General features: G+C 44.4%; 1 protein-coding gene across 1 annotated transcript; it reads left to right on the forward strand.

Annotated features, from left to right (window-relative positions):
• Positions 1 to 6,536: 6,536 nt before the first annotated feature.
• cxcl18b (chemokine (C-X-C motif) ligand 18b) lies at positions 6,537 to 7,670 on the forward strand. Its single transcript, XM_061680104.1, has 4 exons — positions 6,537 to 6,673; positions 6,759 to 6,873; positions 6,951 to 7,043; positions 7,289 to 7,670. Exons 1-4 carry the CDS (start codon positions 6,601 to 6,603, stop codon positions 7,347 to 7,349), a joined length of 342 nt encoding a protein of 113 aa, XP_061536088.1. The 5' UTR covers positions 6,537 to 6,600; the 3' UTR covers positions 7,350 to 7,670.
• The last annotated feature ends 12,830 nt before the right edge of the window (positions 7,671 to 20,500 follow it).

Below are 20,500 nucleotides of genomic sequence, written 5' to 3' on the forward strand. Positions count from 1 at the left end.
GGACTGTTGAACAGCTGAAGCTGTACATCAAGCAAGAATGAAAAATAATTCCACCTACAAAGCTTCAACAATTATCCTCCTCAGTTTCTAAACGTTTATTGAATGTTCAAACAAAAGGAGATGTAACATAGTGGTAAACATGACCCATTGTTTGCATGTGTGCCTCACAGTCAAGAGGTTCTTTGAAAGGCTCTCTTGTGTGGGAATCGCAGGTTTTCCTCAATGCTAATGTGGGTTTTCTCCGATACTCTGGCTTGCCCCCACATTCCAAAAAAATGCATGTTAGGCCAGATGAAGACTCTATATGTCGATCAGTAAGAATGTGAGGGTGAATAGTTGGTTTTGGGTGCCCTGCGATTAGCCGCTGACCAATTCAGTGTGTACCCCTCCTCTTGCCCATAGCTGAGATAGGCTCCAGCTGACTCAAATGGATGGATGAATGGATTGATGGATGGAGGGATTGTAAATTGAGGCAAAATGAGCGCACTTCCTAGCTGCCACCAGCGGTGGTACTATTGATTCAGTTTTGATAACACCCACATACATTATATTTTCAGTGACCCCTCTTATGAAAACGTCTTTTGAATAAAACATTGGTATAATACAGTGGTTTTTTTTCTAATCAGGATTTCTCCAAGTGCAGAATGAGGCCCAAGTTTCTTTTCTCTCCTGTGGAAAAACTTCCTATGATAAGCGAGATGCAGGAGAGTGATAAGGAAGATGAAGACTTAAACTATTCCACAAATACACCGGAGGGACATATGGCCTCCATCACAGAGCTTTCTCAGCGTGCCCCTAAGAGGTCATCGTCACTGGATGGTACGCAAATGCTTCAGAAGCACTGCAGGTGCTCCAGCAATATGTCTAAATTCTTCAAGAACATATATTTATTGCTGAGGAAATTTTGGATAAATCGCTCACCTTAACTGAGCAGTCAAAATGTGAGCTGCACTTTAACCAGAATTTGGTAGAATGGTTGACTGCCCAGTCATGTGAAAGTCTGGTGTGAGTAAGCAATATTTATTTATTTAACTTTTTTTTTTTTTTTTACTTTTTTACTTTAATAACAGAATTCACTCCATGATCTCAGCAGTATACATTTGGCTTCATATTGCATAAATCGCTCATATGAATTGAGTCATTTTTCAAATCTGATATGGATTCCCTGTCTGAATAACTGGAGTCGAACAAATGAACACAGTTGCCTGACGTTTCAAGAGAACACAAAGAATAACTTTGTCTCATCCCTGTGCCGATATGTTGGTCACAAGTAACTCATGTAAGAGAAAGCATAAACACAGAAAATCAATATCCTGCGCATGTGATCTCCTATCCACTTTCGATTTCTATTTCCCTGAAGTACTGTGACAGCGTCCAACAATGTGGTAAGAGAGAAAAGGAAGCAGAGCGCACAAACCCCTGGCCTGGTATATTTTTAGCTGAAGGCTCTTTGACATTGTGCAACACAGCATTCTCCAAACACACACAACTTTAACTGGAGCTCGCTCCTTCTTTAAAGTTTGGCTCGCTACACAAAGCAAAAAAATTGACACAAATTGGTACACTCGTAAGTCAAGGTACCACTGAATACTGAATTAATAATAATCTCATCTCAATTGTAGGATACTTGCTCAGTGTGAAATGACTCAGGTTAATTGTACCTTCTGTGGAACAGCATTTAATTACTCTGCCTGGAACTATTCATTGTTCGCATACTGTAGAAATGAAAACAGATGCATTACAGTCGCCACTGAGGCGTTGCCCCCAATTATGAAAAAAGCTTTTTAAAAGGCCCATGTCATGTTTCTACTGTTTTATGCGTAACATAGTAGGCCAAAATGAGTTTCTGACCTGTTTTGAGTTAGACATCTCTGTGGTTGGTTGATTGAATGCAAAAGCCTTTGAACACCAAACCGCTTTCAAAACGGGTTGCTTTAAAATCGCTGACGTTGTGAGGTAGTTTTAATTAATACTCGCGTACCTGCCCACTTCGTGGTTGCTCCATGTCCACTCATCTCAAAAACTGGCTGAGTGACAATGCGGCTGGTTCTTATGCAAAGCTAGACTTTGCATCACCTGCTAAACTCAGAGGAGTTGATGCATAAGCAAGCAAGAATGGGAAAGAATTCCACCTACAAAGCTTCAACAATTAGTGTCGTCAGTTCTTAAACGTTTGTTGAATGTTGTTAAAAGAAAAGGTGATGTAACACAGATTATAATTTTGAATCGCGCCCACCGATCGGCCGCTCATGGAAACAGTTGCTAAACCACGCACACTGCACCATAGTTCAGTCGGGTTCGGCGGCGGTGCTCGATGTGCGCCAGCCTTAACCACCATAATCCTCACCTTAACTAACCCGAAACTGCCTTAACCCCAACCCTAGTCCTAAACCTAGCCATAATAAACTTATTTGTTTTTTTTAAATTATATTTGGGTTGGACATCTCGTTACATCTGCGTAGCCTACCCTTCCCGCGATGCAGGAGCCAATCATGTTGAAGTGGGGCAGGTCTTGCCAAGAAACTGCGTTGGATTTCTAGGAATGTTTGCGAAATGGGACGTTTCCTTTCCGGGTTGTCTCAATTGTAATTTGTCTTTTGTAAAATTGTTTCTGCTTTTGTTAACGTGTTTTCTGAAATGTAAAAGTGTTTTGGCTTTTGTTAATTTGTTTTCTGAAATGTAAAAGTGTTTCACAATTTGATATATTATTTTGCACTTCCAGACCACCATGATTATGTGACAACTGCAATTTGTGAGTTTTTCAGTGAAAAGGGGAGGCTTTGTTGCAAAGAAATGTGCAAATAGCTGAATTCGTGAGCAGCAAATCATGGTTAGCCTTGGGAACCCTTTTTTTCAAGCAAATAATTCTTTTGACTCATTTTGATTGATCTGAATTTAGATTTTCAGATGTCTCTCCAAGATTCTGCTGAGCGATTATCCTGCGGTGAAAGGATGAAAAGGAGAAGAGTTGCAGATATGCTAATAGAGTTGTTTCTTCTATTTGTTCTGCTACTCTTCTTTCTATTTTTCGGCTGTCTCTATGCCATGTGCTGCCATGCTGCCTGGTACTACATCAGACAACTGGTTCCAGGGAAGAGTCTCGAGATTGTTGATACGTGTGCTGTGCTGGTCACCTCAGGTACACCGCAAAATATAAGATTAGAAAGCACACACGGCAGGTTTTTGCCGTGAGGTGATCTGTGAGGTCTCTCACATTTGAACATGTTAAAAATTGGTATGCGTTTACTACGCTGTTGCTATTTACGCATGTTTCATGTGTTTGTTGTGTCATTTGAAATGTGTAGAATGGTCTAATGAATTGATACTTCATTTAACAATAAAACCTTACGTCTGCTTATTTCATTTCATGCAATCGCAAAGTCAAACATTTAGCTCGCACCGGTGATTAAAAATATATTAATCAGTGTTGGGAAAGTTCATTTTCTACGGAAACTACACGATATTACCAAATGTATTTGCTCACCTGCCTTGACTCGCATATGATTTTAAATTATATCCCATTCTACTAACTCCATACGGTTTAATATGATGTTGGTCTACCCTTTGCAGCTGTAACAGCTTCAACTCTTGTGAGAAGGGTTTCAACAAGGTTTAGGAGTGAGTTTATGGGAATTTTTGCCCATTCTTCCAGGAGCATATTTGTGAGGTCACACACTGATGTTGAACAAGAAGGCCTGGCTCACTGTCCACTTGAAATCAACCCAGAGTTGTTCTATCGAGTTGAGGGCAGGACTCTGTGCAGGCCAGTCATGTTCACCCTTAACAAATTCTCGCACCCATGTCTTCATGGACCTTGCTTTGTGCACTGGTGCGCAGACATGTTAGCATTTTATCGACCTATTGTTGCCACCCATTCAGTCCACATTAGTAGCCACCTGCAGCTTTCACCCTACAATTTCAAAACCATAAGGAAAAACTTGTTGCTTGAGTTTTTTTTTTTTTTTTTAAATGTGGAATTAAAAAAAAAAAAACAGGACTTCTGTCCTTAATGTGCAAACAAAAACATACACCACAGTTTGACAGGAACGATGGTGAAAGGACATTGATAACTTTGCATTCCTAGCTGCTCTGGCAGACTATATTTACAAAATATTTTAGTTTATCTAGTCTTATTTTAAAAAAAAACTAAATATATTCCATGATGACATTGTGATAGTACAGTCATTTAACAAAAGCATTCTGATACAAATTTTCTAACAAAGAACACATTGTGTACCATTTACAGTGTGTTCCTGAACACACCTCGCGCATGTAAACATGAATGGCGGCCACACTGAATCGGTTGCGAAATACAGTGTTTATCCCCCAACATATGAAGGCTCGTACATAGTGTCTTCAGACAGGTTTTGTCCTGGAAGTCCCAAACAAAACCTGGCACTCTTGAATGCAAATGAACTTTCGTTTGAAAACACACCAGAAAGAACGCGTTCTCAATAATGTTCATCAGGCAGAAATGAACTAAGGTCAGTTCACGTTCGCCCAAAACATAACCAAGTTCATGAATTTTCGTTCATTGAACTTTGGGCAACCAAATAAACTGGTGTTGCTTAGTCAGGAATGTAATTGACTAAAATGAGCTTGAGAGCTTATGAATGATTATTTGCACAATGTATTGTTATTATTATATTTTAACTGTACTGCCACATAAACACCCAGCTTACAAATGTAATCAAACAGCCCCAAAAAACAACAAAAAAAAAAAACACCTGCAGTCATCATTATTAACTGAATGTACAAAATACTCCAGGTCATGAGTTGTGATCATGTTTGCATAACTGAACAAAATGCATTTATTGGCTATGAATGGACCTTGCTTCAATTTTATGTTTTTTTTTTTAAAGGCGTGTGTTTGTGGGGCTCAGGCATTATGGGGGTTGGAGAAAGGGATGCCGTTGCTCTTACAGGTTTCAGAAGTGGGTGCATGGCAGACGCTAAAGTTCGGCCCACCGGTGACGCAACCAAAAAGACTACAGTGGCTATAAAAAGTCTACACACCCCTGTTCCAATGCCAGGTTTTTGTGATATGAAAAATGGGACCAAGACAAATCATTTCAAAATATTTAATGAGCTATAACCTGTACAACCTAATTGGAATTATTTAAAATCTTTTTAAGAGGGTAAAGATAAACTGAGATAATGTGGTTGCACAGGTGTATTATACTGTAATTATATTAATTATTATTATATATTATTACTGTAACTGTGGATGTGCCTGTGTTCAGAATCAACCAATCACATTCAAACATGTTAAATGGGAGCCAGCACAAACCTGCCACCATTGAAAGTGCCTCTGAGTAAGCCCAAATACATTTTAAAATGTTATTGCTTTCGAGCATAAGCCTGAGGGTTTTGTGCTAACATTGACTGTTTTTTTTTTTTTTTTTTGGAACTGTTAATAGTTCCTTCCACCTTGACTTGACTTGACTTGAAGGTCCAAGTTCCAGCTGAGGAAAAACAGCCGCAAAGAACAATGCAACCACCACCATGGTTAACTATTGGTATTGAGTCTGTTTGGTGATGAGCAGTGTTGTGTTTGCGCTCAAAATACCTTTTGGATTCGTGGCCAAAACGTTCGACCTTGGTTTCAGTAGACCATAAAACATTATCCCACATGTGAATGGGAGATTTTGTTATGACCTGACATGTTTGCATGCACAATCAAGTTTGAAAATGTCATGTCTTTTATTTCTAACTTATACTTACAATAGTTGAACCTAATCTATTTTTTTTCTATTTGTGCTCTGCAGTTGTTGTTGTTTTTTTGTCATAAATGGTGAGAACTGTGGTCGCTCCCATGACCAATGATGAAGATTACACAGATAAATTATTACACAGATCAGTGTACAATATTTTTTTTTCCATTTAAGTTGCACAACCCATGACCCCATGAGTTTGAAGCGTATGGCAGAATCTTGAACATGACAAATAATTAACATTGCTTGTTGTAGGCAACTCATGTTAAAAATGTAATTACTCAATTATGAATAAACAATTTCAAATCATTTAACTGTTACTTTATTGTAAAACTCTATACAGTTTATTTTCACATTTGATCTCTGTTACAGTTCCTAAAGTCAACCAAAGAATATTTAGTATGTAAATACTCCTATTACATTTTCAAATGTCAAGATTTTTTTTTAACTAACAAAATTAAAGGATTTCTGCTTGATATCTGATATTGTCTCAGTTCTACTTAGAACACAGATAGTAAATAACAGGAAGTCACTTCTATTTGTATTTTTTTTTTTTTTTTACTGAATGTTGGCTATGCACAGAATTGCCAAGGAAAAGTGGTAACTAAACCCACTTGGTTTACTGTTACTAATTATTTCTTTGGGGAGTCACTTAATCATTTGCCTGTTCACAATCACTTTTTGCTTGCCATATTCCAGTGTGTGTTTCCATGGGGAGTGTGGAAATTCCAGTGCATGTTTTTGGTTCGGCTTGACGGGAAAAAGCATGGAATCTGGGAAAACCCACTCACTGCGAAATATAAAACAGGAGGAGGATGTCAGGAGCCTCCCACTCCTCTCTCCCCACTTCCAAGTGGAACACTTGTGAGGATATTGGGACAGAAGAATGGCTTTGGCTGTGAACAGCTTTGCTCTCCTGCTGGTAGTTGTGGCTGGATTTTGCATACAGCTCTATCAAGGTGAGTTCAAGTGCAAATTGAAAGTTAGAATAGCGTTCTTTGTATTTGTTCCTAACGGCATCCCAAAACAAAATCCTGCTTTCAGGTCATGACTTTCCGGGTCGTTGCTCATGTCACAATACAATCAAATTCATCAAAGGCAATATGTCAGATTTCCAAGTGCTTGAAAAGAGACCCGGCTGTGATAAAACAGAACTGATGTAAGTGAATATATAAAGCTTGAACCTCTTGTTTTTTGTGCTGCATTTCATTTCATTTTCCCTTTGTGTTTATTCAGTGTAACTATGAACAGGCCAGACAATGCCACTGAAAAGATCTGCATGAACACTGAGGGAAGGATGGCCAAGGCTTTTTTTAGGTGCTGGGACAGGTAAGGCCATACACAAATAACACTTCTAACTTTTAGAGTAAACTTAATTGATGCACATACCACACATAACATCATCCGAGCCTCTTAAAACTACAATGTTCACGAAAGAACCCCCCAGAAACAGCACGCCATTACACAGCTTTCACAAGGAGCTGGGAAAACTAAATCCCAACTACTCCTCCAGATGTTTGATATTAGTGCATTGGCCTAAACACAGCTTTTTTTCCCCCCCTCACTTTTTCAAGGATAAACAAAGATGAGAACCGGAAGATGGAGTGCATCGAAAGAAAAAGAAAGGCAGAGTGAATGTCATGTGCAGGGAATCTCCAAGGAAGGAACTGCACCAGCAATCCCAAAGTCACATGAATATCGAGGCAGACAAGCGCAAGAATGGTGAGAAATGAGTTGAGGGGGAAAAAAATAGTAGACTAGAAAAGCTGCAGAAGGAGCCAGGAAGGGGATACAATGCATCTTAGAATGGAAGTGAAGGAGTTCAGGGGTTATATACACAAATGTATGATTTATAACCCCAAATCTGTGTAAATCCACTGTTGCTATCCAATCACCTTGAAATGTAAACTATTTATGGGAATTTATTTATTTATTTTATAAATGTTTTTTTTTTTGACTGTCAAAACAAAAGTAAATAAAGTTATTTTTGTTCAAACTGGGTGTAAATCCTGAGTGAGGGTCGAAGTTTATTGACGATGAAGCATCTGTTTCCATCCATCTTAACTATCCTAATGAAAACTGTGGCTCAACGATGCGCTCGCTAAATAATATAAATAGTAGTTATTGTGTAGTGAAGGGACATCTGGCACTTGAGAATGTTGAAGTGACTTTGTGGAAGGGAAGAGCAAATAACTGTTCCAACCGAATACCGCTTTCTCTTCAGTGTGAGGACATCTTGCATGATTACAGTTTAAAGATGCCCTGGAGAAAATCTAATTGCAGCTGCAAGCTGGATGAGACATATTTCTGAAACATCTCATCAGAGTGTTGACAGGCACAAGACTTACATCAGATTTGTAACAGCTTTTATAGCAATTTTTCTATGTAATACACTAACATGTACCGCAAAAGTGTTTTGCATGTCAAAGCAACATCCATCTTTTTTGTATGACTGTTTTTAGTAAACAATCATTAACTTAGAATTTTATGGCTGCAACACGTTCCAAAAAAGCTGGGACAGGTGGAAAAAAAGACCTGAGAAAGTTGAGGAATGCTCATCAAACACCTGTTTGGAAGATCCCACAGGTGAACAGGCTAATTGGGACCAGGTGGTTGCCATGATTGGGTATAAAAGGACCTTCCCTGAATTGCTCAGTCATTCACAAGCAAAGATGGAGCGAGGTTCACCTCTTTGTGAACAAGTGACTGAGAAAATAATCGAACAGTTTAAGGACAATGGTCCTCAAAGTACAATTGCAAGGAATTTAGGGATTTTATCATCTACGGTCCATAATATCATCAAAAGGTTCAGAGAATCTGGAGAAATCACTCCATGTAAGCAGCAAGGCCAAAAACCAACATTGACTGCCCGTGACCTTCGATCCCTCAGGCGGCACTGCATCAAAAACCGACATCAATGTGTAAAGGATATCACCACATGGGCTCAGGAACACTTCAGAAACCCAATGCCAGTAAATACAGTTCGGCGCTACATCCGTAAGCGCAACGCATTAATGGTGCTTTCACAGATGTGTAAGTTACCCATGCCATTGGCACTAACACAGCCCCATACCATCACAAATGCTGGCTTTTGAACTTTGCGTCCATAACAGTCCGGATGGTTCTTTTCCTCTTTGACCTGGAGGACACGACGTCCACAATTTCCCAAAACAATTTGAAATGTGGACTCGTCGGACCACAGAACACTTTTCCACTCTGCATTAGTCTATCTTCGATGAGCTCGGGCCCAGAAAAGCCGGCGGCGTTTCTGGGTGTTGTTGATAAATGGCTTTTGCTTTGCATAGCACTTACAGATGTAGCACCGAACTGTATTTGCTGACATTGTTTTTTTTAAGTGTTCCTGAGCCCATCTGGTGATATACTTTATACACTGATGTCGGTTTATGATGCAGTGCCGCCTGAAGCTCACGGGCTTTCAATGTTGGCTTTCGGCCTTGTAGCTTACATGCAGTGATTTCTCCAGATTCTCTGAACCTTTTGATGATATTATGGACCGTAGATGATGAAATCCCTAAATTCCTTGGAATTATACGTTGAGAAATATTGTCCTTAAACTGTTAGACTATTTTCTCATGCACTTGTTCACAAAGAGGTGAACCTCGCCCCATCTTTGCTTGTGAATGACTGAGCAATTCAAGGAAGCTCCTTTTATACCCAACCATGGCACCCACCTGTTCCTAATTAGCCTGTTCACCAGTGGGATGTTCCAAACAGGATGAGCATTCCTCAACTTTCCCAGTCTTTTTTGCCACCTGTCCCAGTTTTTTTGGAAGGTGTTGCAGCCATAAAATTCTAAGTTAATGATTATTTGCTAAAAACAATAAAGTTGATCAGTTTGAACATTAAATATCTTGTCTTTGTAGTGTATTCAATTAAATATAGGTTGAACGTAATTTGAAGATCATTGTATTCTGTTTTTATTTATGTTTAACACAACGTCCCAACTTCATTAGAATTGGGGGTTGTAAGATGCTTTGTCACGCAGTAATTTTTAAGACTTCATGTTATTCAACAGCGTTTCTGGTAGGAAAATATGAAGAGGGATGTCACTGAATATATTAACGCTTTTCATCTGTGTGCTTTGCATAAAAGTTCCAACCGAAGGCCTCAAGGGAAGCTCTTACCTTTACCAGTACCCAAACGTCCATGGTCCCACATCTCTCTAGACTTTTGTAACGGGACTCCCACCTTCTGATGACAATACTGTAATTATGACTGTGGTTGACAGAATTTCCAAAATGGTGCACCTTGTTCCCTTTTCCAAGCTTCCTTCTGCCAGAGAGACAGCTGAGGCCGTGCTTCACCATGTGTTCAGGATTCACGGTTTCCCTGAGGATGTGGTTTCTGATCGGGCACCCCAATTTACCTCCGGATTTTGGAAGGAGTTCTGCAACCTCATCGGTGCCAAAGCCAGCCTCACTTGAGGTTTCCATCCGCAAACTAATGGACAGACATAGACTAAATCAGTAGCTGGAGAGCAGACTCTGCTGCATCTCATAATCTGGGAAGTTGGTCTAATCAGTTAACATGGATTGAATTCACTCATAACTCTTTACCCACTGCGTCATCTGCCAACTCACCTTTTCATGTCGTTTATGGTCATCTCTCTCTCTTCCCTTCTATACATTCTGATTCTTCCGTTCCTTCCGCATTGGCTTTGGTGAGGCGCTGCAGGAGAATTTGGGAGCAAGCTCGCAGGACCCTATTAAAACGGTCCACTGTTTAAAAAGCCGCTGCTGACCGTAAGAGGTCCCCAGTGCCAAATTACACCATGGGTCAGAGGGTTTGGCTATCCATACGCAACTTACCGCTCCAAGTTTAATCTAGGAAGATGGCTCCCAGATTCGTCGGCCCATTCCCGATTTCCAAGGTGATCAACCCTGTCATTGCGCCTCCCCAGGTCAATGCGTGTCCATTCCTCCTTTCATTTTTCTCCGGTAAAGACTGTTAAAACGAGTCCATTGTGCCATCCATGCCCCCTCCTCCACCCCGGTTCCTCGACAGCAGCCCGGTTTTTGCGGTCCGGAAACTCCTGGATGCCCGTCGTCTGGGTCGGGGGATGCAGTACCTGGTTGACTGGGAGGGGTATGATCCTGAGGAGTGCTCATGGATCCCCATGCGTATAAATCGATGAGCTTTGCCTGGAGAGTGAAACTGGTATGTTTACATTAGCATAGAAACAGCGTTAACCTGATTTGTAAGGCACTTTGTGTTGCTAAGTGTGAAAGGTGCTGTATTAAACACGGCTACAGAGGCTGTCTCTGGGGACATGGAACGTCACCTCTCTGGCAGGGAAAGAGCCTGACCTGGTGTGTAAGGTCGGGAAATTACTACTAGACATAGTCGGGCTCACCTCAACACACAGCTTGGGCTCTGGTATCAGTCTTCTCAAGAAGGGTTGGACTCTCTTCCACTCTGGAGTTGCCCACTGTAAGAGGCGTCGAGCAGGTGTGGGCATATTGATTTTCCCGTTGGTGGACACCAGTGGTAAGGGCACGCAAGAGAGACTCTGTGTTGCGGCTGGCCTGGGAATGCTTCGGGATCCCCCCGGAAGAGCTAGACAAAGTGGCTGGGGAGAGGGAACTCTCGGCTTCTCTGCTTAAGCTGCTGCCCCCATAACCTGACCTCAGATAAGCGGAAGTAAATGAATGGATGGATATACAAACACTTGATTGATTGAGTGAATTCCTTTTTACACTTATGACAATTAATGTTGTTGTTATTACTACATGTTACTACAAATGCTTGCAGTTATTTAAGGTTTTATGTAGGTGACAATTCGAACCTGAAAATTATATTTACATGATTTCCTGTGGGAAAAAGTAGAATAGAGAGATGACACTGTACTTGATATTCCACAGCAATCCTTCTGATAAAGTCACAAAGAACGAGTGAGCGCGATGTGGAGAGATGGTAAAGAGATGGTATTCAGCCAGCTGAGTGGATGCTTATGTAAATGTCTGTGACAGTGTCCTGCCTGTGAGACAGCAAGAGAAATGAGGATGGTGTGTAAATAAGGAATGGCGCATTCATCCACATTGCCCACCAAACTACATCACTGATGAGTGAATACCTTTTTGCCATGAGTTACAAGCTTATCTTGTCATTCTAAGTGCAGAAAGGTTAACTGGAAAGGGAGTAGAAAATAGAAAACAGAGCTCGCCGCAGCCAGACTACACAAACAATAAAACAAATCCACAAGGACATTGGTTTACAATATTGAACAGTCTGCCACATCACACCACCACATGGGGCGTCTATGGCTCAGTAGGTAGAGCAGGTCGCCCAGTGACCGAAGGGTAACTGTTTCAAATCCCGGCTGCGACTAACCGCATGTCAAAGTGTCCTTGGGCAAGACACTGAACCCTAATTTGCTCCCAGTGGGCCTGACAACATGGCAGCAGTTGCCCATTGGTGTATGAATCAGAATCATCTTTATTTGCCAAGTATGTCCAAAACACACAAGGAATTTGTCTCCGGTAGTTGGAGCCGCTCTAGTACAACAGACAGTCAATTTACAGAACACTTTGGAGACATAAAGACATTGACAAAAAACAATTGTGCAAAAAGATGCAGAGTCCTCTAGCACTTGGAGCAGTTCGAATGACTAATATTGCAATAGTCCGGTGCAATGACCATTGTGCAAAGGGCGCTGAGACTTCAAGGAGTGTATGCGGTTTAAAGTGACGAGTAGTGCGATCATCTGGGACAATGTTGGTTGTGCAAATGTTACAGATACTCCTCAATCAGTGTGCAATGTGTGTGTGTGAGTGGGTGAATGTGAGGCTTTGTAAAGCGCTTTGGGCACTGTGATGGTGTAGATAAAGCGCTATATAAGTGCAGTCCATTTACCATTTTACATCAGAAAAATAACTGGAATGTTCTCATGGGATGCAGAGGATGCACACTTGAAAGTTATTTGCAGGCAATTACAGCACAGAGCCTTGAGGTGGTTTCTGCTCCAGTGGATTTCTTTAAGGTGATTTTAGATGTTTTGTTGTAATCATAGTTGTATTTGTTTGTATATATGGTGAATGTATTTTATCTTATTTTATTCAAACACAGTTTCAATCAAAGAGATCTGATTTTTTTTTTTGTACCCTCGGCTTGTCCTGGAACAGAATATTTTGCAGAGTGTCAATTTGATTTAAAAGGGTAGAGGGTTGGATTGAGGGATGGAGTGGTATGTGAAAGGGAAGCAGAAATACATTGTCTGCCTGGGGATTGTTTCTGGTCACTGGTTCAGGTCCCTTGTTGCTGACACCCTCTGTCATGTCGTTGATATGCAGTGTGAGATGCTGCTCAGCTACTGAGACAGAGGAATACACAGACGCACAAATCCTCCCGGCTTCTCTCTGGCTAAGTCACTCTTCTTTATTTCGCTCCACTTGTTGGTGAATTTGAATGTGCTGTTGCTCACTGACAAGATTACAAGGGGGGCTTCCAACGCAGCATTGCTCACTCTCCTGAATACAAACACATTGCAATAATTAAAAGATGTCTAATATAGAGTACATAGAGTGTATGCATATTAGAGAGGCAACAAAATAAAAAAAATTACGCTTCAGTTCAATACAATACAAAAAAAGAGACATTTTCATGCCATTTTTATGGCCAATACCAATGTAGTTTAGCATTGAGTGACACTTCTGATATACTGTTGTCTGCGACCAAGCTTGCCATCAGGGTCAGAGTTAATATGAAAACTGAAGTAGTGGCAAGAGCCAGATCTGTAGGATAGTGGAGGAGCTTGGATTATAGGTACATTTAGTAAGGCATTAGGCATGTTGTAACAGCTTGCTTCGCAAGTACGTAGCTTCTGTCTCAGCAGCTTGGTCTAAATTAATGTGGGAGGAGCAGATAGTGGATCTGCGCTCCACAATAAGTCTTCTTCTTTTTCTTTCGGCTTGTCCTGTTAGGGGTCTCCAGAGCGTGTCATCCTTTTCCATGTAAGCCTATCTCCTGCATCCTCCTCTCTAACACCAACTGTCCTCATGTCTTCCCTCATGACATCCATCAACATTCTCTTTGGCCTTCCTCTAACTCTCTTGCCTGGCAGCTCCATCCTCATCATCCTTCTAACTATATACTGACTCTCTCTCCTCTGGACGTGTCCAAACCATCGAAGTCTGCTCTCTCTAACTTTGTCTCCAAAACATCTAACCTTGGATGTCCCACTGATGAGCTCATTTCTAATTTTATCCCACCTGGTCACATCTAAAGCAAACCTCAAGATCTTCATTTCCGCCACCTCCAGCTCTGCTTCCTGTTGTCTCTTCAGTGCCACTGTCGCTAATCCATACATCATGGCTGGCCTCACCACTGTCTTATAAACTTTGCCCTTCATCCTAGCAGAGACTCTTCCATCACATAACACACCTGACACCTTCCTCCACCCATTTCAACTTGCTTGTACCCGTTTCTTCACTTCCTTACCACACTCACCATTGCTCTGAACTGTTGACCCCAAGTATTTGAAGTCCTCCACCCTTGCTATCTCTTCTCGTTGTAGCCTCACTCTCCCCCCTCCACCTCTCTCATTCATGCACATATATTCTGTTTTACTTCAGCTAATCTTCATTCCTTTCCTTTCCAGTGCATGCCTCCATCTTTCTAACTGTACCTCCACCTGCTCCCTGCTTTCACTGCAGATCAAAATGTCATCTGCAAACATCATGGTCCACGGGGATTCCAGTCTAACCTCATCTCTCCGCCTATCCATCACCATTGCAAACAGGAAAGGGCTCAGGGCTGAACCCTGATGCAGTCCCACCTTAAATTCCTCTGTCCCACCTACTGCACACCTCACCACTGTTCTGCTGCCCTTGTACATGTCCTGTGTTATTCAAACATAGTTGTCTGCCACTCCAGACCTCCACATGCAGTACCGCTGTACTACAGTTCCTCTCTGGGTACAAAGACAGAATGTAGCTCCTTATGACCTCTGTACTTTTCCATCAATATCCTTAAGGCAAATAATGCATATGTGGTACCCTTTCTAGGCATGAAACCATACTGTTGCTCGCAAATACTTCTGTCCTGAGTCTAGCTTCCACTATTCTTTCCCATAACTTCATTATGTGGGTCATCAACTTTATTCCTCTATAGTTCCCACAGCTCTGCACATCACCCTTGTTCTTAAAAATGGGCACCAGCACACTTTTCACACAAGGGAGGCCTGCAGTTCATTCGAAGTTGTTCTGAGTTACTTTGTGACGTCCTGGATGAGTCATTGCTGTTCTCTTGGGGTAATCTTTGTAGGCTGGCCACTCCTGGGAAGGTTCACCGCTGTTCCATGTTTTCTCCATTTGAGGATAATGACTCTCCTTACCGTTTTCTGGAATCCCAAGGCTTTAGAAATGGCTTTTGTAACCCTTTCCAGACTGACGGATGTCAATTACAGTACAACACATACACACCTCCATATAAGGTCTGCCATGCATAAAACCAATGCGTTATTTCCTAGTATCGATACGATTGATTGATTACCTTTTAAAACTATTGAAATCTTTATCAGCGAGTAGGAGTATGGGGTTCTCGTCAAAACTTTATGGATTGCCTATGACGTCACCTCCCGGCACGCTGCCAGTGCACGTGCCCGATGACCTCACCTCTAGGGACACTGTCACCATCAACGTCACCTTTGGTGGCAATTGAAATCAAAGTGACATCATGATACCATCCCCAGCGTTTAAGTCGCGTGATGTTATCTTAGAGAACACCTGGGACCCATGCCAGCACCTGTTGGAAAAAAGGAAAACAGTGGGTATCATATCGGCAACAAAAAAAATTCATTTCTGATCATACCTGTAAATATTGTCCCTTCCCCGTGTTGATGATACGTGTGACCGTGCCCCGTGAGCTTTGCCAAAGCAGCTGCAAAGGATTTCCCAGGTCATGCCCAAGGTCACAACCCCAGCATCTGGAAAGAAAATGAGTTATTTCTAAAATTTCTCTAAATATCACTTACGACCACACCCTGCCCCGGGACTCATGCTGAGGCATCTGCAAAGGATTAACGCCTATGCGTATTTCCCAGGTAATGTCCATGTCTTCCCAGGGTCACAACCCCACATCTGGAAAGAACTGGGTACTCACGTGGCTTGTGCACTCGACATTGGGTATCCGAGATGTTCGAAGGTCTGAAAAAAGTCTGAGTATTTAGCAAAGCATCCTTCCATTTTCAACACCTCTTATCCTGGTTAGGGTCGCGGGACGCTGGAGCCTATCCCAGCTGACTTCGGGCGAAAGGCGGACTACATCCTGAACTGGTCGCCAGTCAGTCTCATTTGCACTCACATTCACACCGTCACTGAGTGGGAACTGAACCCATGCTGCCTGCACCAAAGTCAGGCGAGTGTACCACTACACCATCAGTGACTTATTTAGCAAAGCAAATTGTTTTATTTTTTTCTAAAATTCCAGAGAACTCACCACACGGCATGGGTTGTCTGAAATGTTGGGGGTCATAGAGTCTGAAGAAATTCCATATCAATGAGCATTCAGTTCCATGTAATGACCCCAACCTGTACCTGAAGCCATACATGGCGGTTACTTATACTTGGTTGTACAGTACCTACATTTCAGTAATCAGTTTGCGGTGCATAAATGTCTACATTCCCGAGGAAATTTTATCTTTAAGATATAGTATGACAAAAATAAACAATCTTGGAGGGCTTTGTCAACATTTTAAATTGAAGAGTAGACGAAGGACTTTCCCAGCATGTCTAGCTGAATTTCTAAATAGTTACAGCTAATTACATGTTTTATTGTGAATGTTTGCGCTTAACCTTGTGTAATAGGAGTGTGTGTGTGTGTGTTTTACCTACTTGTCGTGCATCATTTGATGGTACCCAAACTTAAATTAGTGTTCGGTTTAGTGGGGCCTTCTCATTAGCATTCAAATATAAATATTTTTGTTGGCCGCTCTTGACTGCTGTTTGCTCAGTCAATGAGCTCTATCTTCAAGCACCACTCCTTGTGACTCAACATGACTTTCGGATCATAAGTGTACATGAGATTGTGCATACAGGGGAATATATATATATATATATATATATCCATTTTCTACCGCTTATCCGGGTCGGGTTGCGGGGGCAGTAGCTTTAGCAGGGACGCCCAGACTTCCCTCTCCCCAGCCACTTCATCCAGCTCTTCCGGAGGAATCCCGAGGCGTTCCCAGGCCAGCCGAAGGACGTAGTCTCTCCAGCGTGTCCTGGGTCATCCCCGGGGTCTCCTCCCGGTGGGACGTGCCTGGAACACCTCACCAGGGAGGCGTCCGGGAGGCATCCGAATCAGATGCCCCAGCCACCTCATCTGGCTCCTCTCAATGCGGAGGAGCAGCGGCTCTACTCTGAGATCCTCTCGGATGACCGAGCTTCTCATCCTCTCTCTAAGGGAGAGCCCGGACACCCTGCGGAGGAAACTCATTTTGGCCGCTTGTATCCGGGATCTCGTTCTTTCGGTCACGACCCACAGCTCATGACCATAGGTGAGGGTAGGAACGAAGATCGACCGGTAAATTGAGAGCTTCGCCTTTCGGCTTAGCCCCTTCTTTACCACAACGGACCGATACAAAGTCCGCATCACTGCAGACGCTGCACCGATCCGTCTGTCGATCTCCCGTTCCATTCTTCCCTCACTCGTGAACAAGACCCCAAGATACTTTAACTCCTCCACTTGGGGCAGGATCTCATCCCCGACCTGGAGAGGGCATGCCACCCTTTTCCGACTGAGGACCATGGTCTCAGATTTGGAGGTGCTGATTCTCATCCCAGCTGCTTCACACTCGGCTGCGAACTGTTCCAGTGAGAGTTGGAGCTCACGGCTTGATGAAGCCAACAGAACCACATCATCAGCAAAAAGCAGAGATGCAATACTGAGGCAATCAAACCGGACCCCCTCTTCGCCTTGGCTGCGCCTAGAAATTCTGTCCATAAAAGTTATGAACAGAATCGGCGACAAAGGGCAGCCTTGGCGGAGTCCAACCCTCACCGGGAACGAGTCCGACTTACTGCCGGATATGCGGACCAAACTCTTACTCCGGTCATACAGGGACCGAACAGCCCGTATCAGGGGGTTTTGGTACCCCCATACTCCTGAAGCACCCTCCACAGGACTCCCCGAGGGTCGAACGCCTTCTCCAAGTCCACAAAACACATGTAGACTGGTTGGGCGAACTCCCATGCACCCTCGAGGACCCTGCCGAGGGTGTAGAGCTGGTCCACTGTTCCACGGCCAGGACGAAAACCACACTGCTCCTCCTGAATCTGAGATTCGACTTCCCGACGGACCCTCCTCTCCAGCACCCCTGAATAGACCTTACCAGGGAGGCTGAGCAGTGTGATCCTCCTGTAGTTGGAACACACCCTCCGGTCCCCCTTCTTAAAAAGGGGAACCACCACCCCAGTCTGCCAATCCAGAGGCACTGTCCCCGATGTCCACGCGATGTTGCAGAGGCGTGTCAACCAGGACAGCCCCACAACATCCAGAGCCTTTAGGAACTCTGGGCGAATCTCATCCACCCCCGGGGCCCTGCCACCGAGGAGCTTTTTAACTACCTCGGTGACCTCAAACCCAGAGATAGGAGAGCCCGCCTCAGAGAACCCACACTCTGCTTCCTCATGGGAAGGCGTGTCGGTGGAATTGAGGAGGTCTTCGAAGTATTCTCCCCACCGACTCACGACGTCCGGAGTCGAGGTCAGCAGCGCCCCATCCCCACTATACACAGTGTTGGTGGTGCACTGCTTTCCTCTCCTGAGACGTCGGATGGTGGACCAGAATTTCCTTGAAGCCGTCCGGAAGTCTTTCACCATGGCCTCACCGAACTCCTCCCATACCCGAGTTTTTGCTTCAGCGACCACCAGAGCTGCATTCCGCTTGGCCAGCCGGTACCCATCAGCTGCCTCAGGAGTCCCACAGGCCAAAAAGGCCCAATAGGACTCCTTCTTCAGCTTGAGGGCATCCCTCACCGTTGGTGTCCACCAACGGGTTCAGGGATTGCCGCCACGACAGGCACCGACCACCTTACGGCCACAGCTCCGGTCGGCTGCCTCAGCAATGGAGGCGTGGAACATGGTCCACTCGGACTCGATGTCCCCAGCCTCTCCCGGAACATGAGCAAAGTTCTGTCGGAGGTGGGAGTTGAAACTCCTTCTGACAGGGGATTCTGCCAGACGTTCCCAGCAGACCCTCACAATACGTTTGGGCCTGCCACGTCGGACCGGCATCTTCTCCCACCATCGGAGCCAACTCACCACCAGGTGGTGATCAGTTGACAGCTCCGCCCCTCTCTTCACCCGAGTGTCCAAGACATGTGGCCGCAAGTCCGATGACACGACCACAAAGTCGATCATCGAACTGCGACCTAGGGTGTCCTGGTGCCAAGTGCACATGTGGACACCCTTATGCTTGAACATGGTGTTCGTTATGGACAATCCACGACGAGCACAGAAGTCCAATAACAGAACACCGCTCGGATTCTGATCGGGGGGGCCGTTCCTCCCAATCACGCCCTTCCAGGTCTCACTGTCATTGCCCACGTGAGCATTGAAGTCCCCCAAGAGAACAATGGAGTCCCCAGCGGGGGCACTCTCCAGCACCCCCTCCAAGGACTCCAAAAAGGGTGGGTACTCTGAACTGCTGTTTGGTGCATAGGCACAAACAACAGTCATGACCCGTCCCCCCACCCGAAGGCGGAGGGAGGCTACCCTCTCGTCCGCCGGGGTGAACCCCAACGTACAGGTGCCGAGCCGGGGGTCAATAAGTATACCCACACCTGCTCTGCACCTCTCACCGTGGGCAACTCCAGAGTGGATGAGAGTCCAACCCCTCTCGAGAGGACTGGTACCAGAGCCCAAGCTGTGTGTGGAGGCGGGTCCGACTATATCTCGTCGGAACTTCTCGACCTCACACAACAGCTCGGGCTCCTTCCCTGCCAGAGAGGTGACATTCCACATCCCTAGAGCCAGCTTCTGTAGCCGGGGATCGGATCGCCAAGGTCCCCGCCCAGCTCACACTGCACCCGACCCCTATGAACAAGACCCCACGATTACTTGAACTCCTCCACTTGGGGCAGGATCTCATCCCCGACCTGGGGAGGGCACGCCACCCTTTTCCGACTGAGGACCATGGTCTCAGATTTGGAGGTGCTCTCTCTCATCCCAGCCGCTTCACAATCAGCTGCGAACTGCTCCAGTGAGAGTTGGAGTTCACGGCTTGATGAAGCCAACAGAACCACATCATCTGCAAAAAGCAGAAATACTGAGGCCACCAAACCAGACCCCCTATACGCTTCGCCTCCGCCTTGAAATTCTGTCCATAAATGTTATGAACAGAATCGGTGACAAAGGGAAGTCTCTGCGGAGTCCAACCATCACCAGAAACGAGCCCGACTTACTGCCGGATATGCAGACCAAACTCTGACTCCGGTCGTACAGGGACCGAACAGCCCGTATCAGGGTGTTCAGTACCCCATACTCCCGAAGCACCCCCACAGGACCCCCCGAGGGACACGGTCGAACGCCTTCTCCAAGTCCACAAAACACATGTAGACTGGTTGGGCGAACTCCCATGCACCCTCGAGGACCCTACCGAAGGTGTAGAGCTGGTCCACTGTTCCACGGTGCGATAGGAGAGCCCGCCTCAGAGAACCCAGACTCTGCTCCCTCATGGGATGGTGTGTCGGTGGAATCGAGGAGGTCTTCGAAGTATTCTCCCCACCGGCTCACAACGTCCCGAGTCGAGGTCAGCAGCGCCCCATCCCC

The sequence above is a fragment of the Phycodurus eques genome, chromosome 6 (assembly GCF_024500275.1).
Source record: "Phycodurus eques isolate BA_2022a chromosome 6, UOR_Pequ_1.1, whole genome shotgun sequence".
NCBI classification, from domain to species: Eukaryota; Metazoa; Chordata; class Actinopteri; order Syngnathiformes; family Syngnathidae; genus Phycodurus; species Phycodurus eques.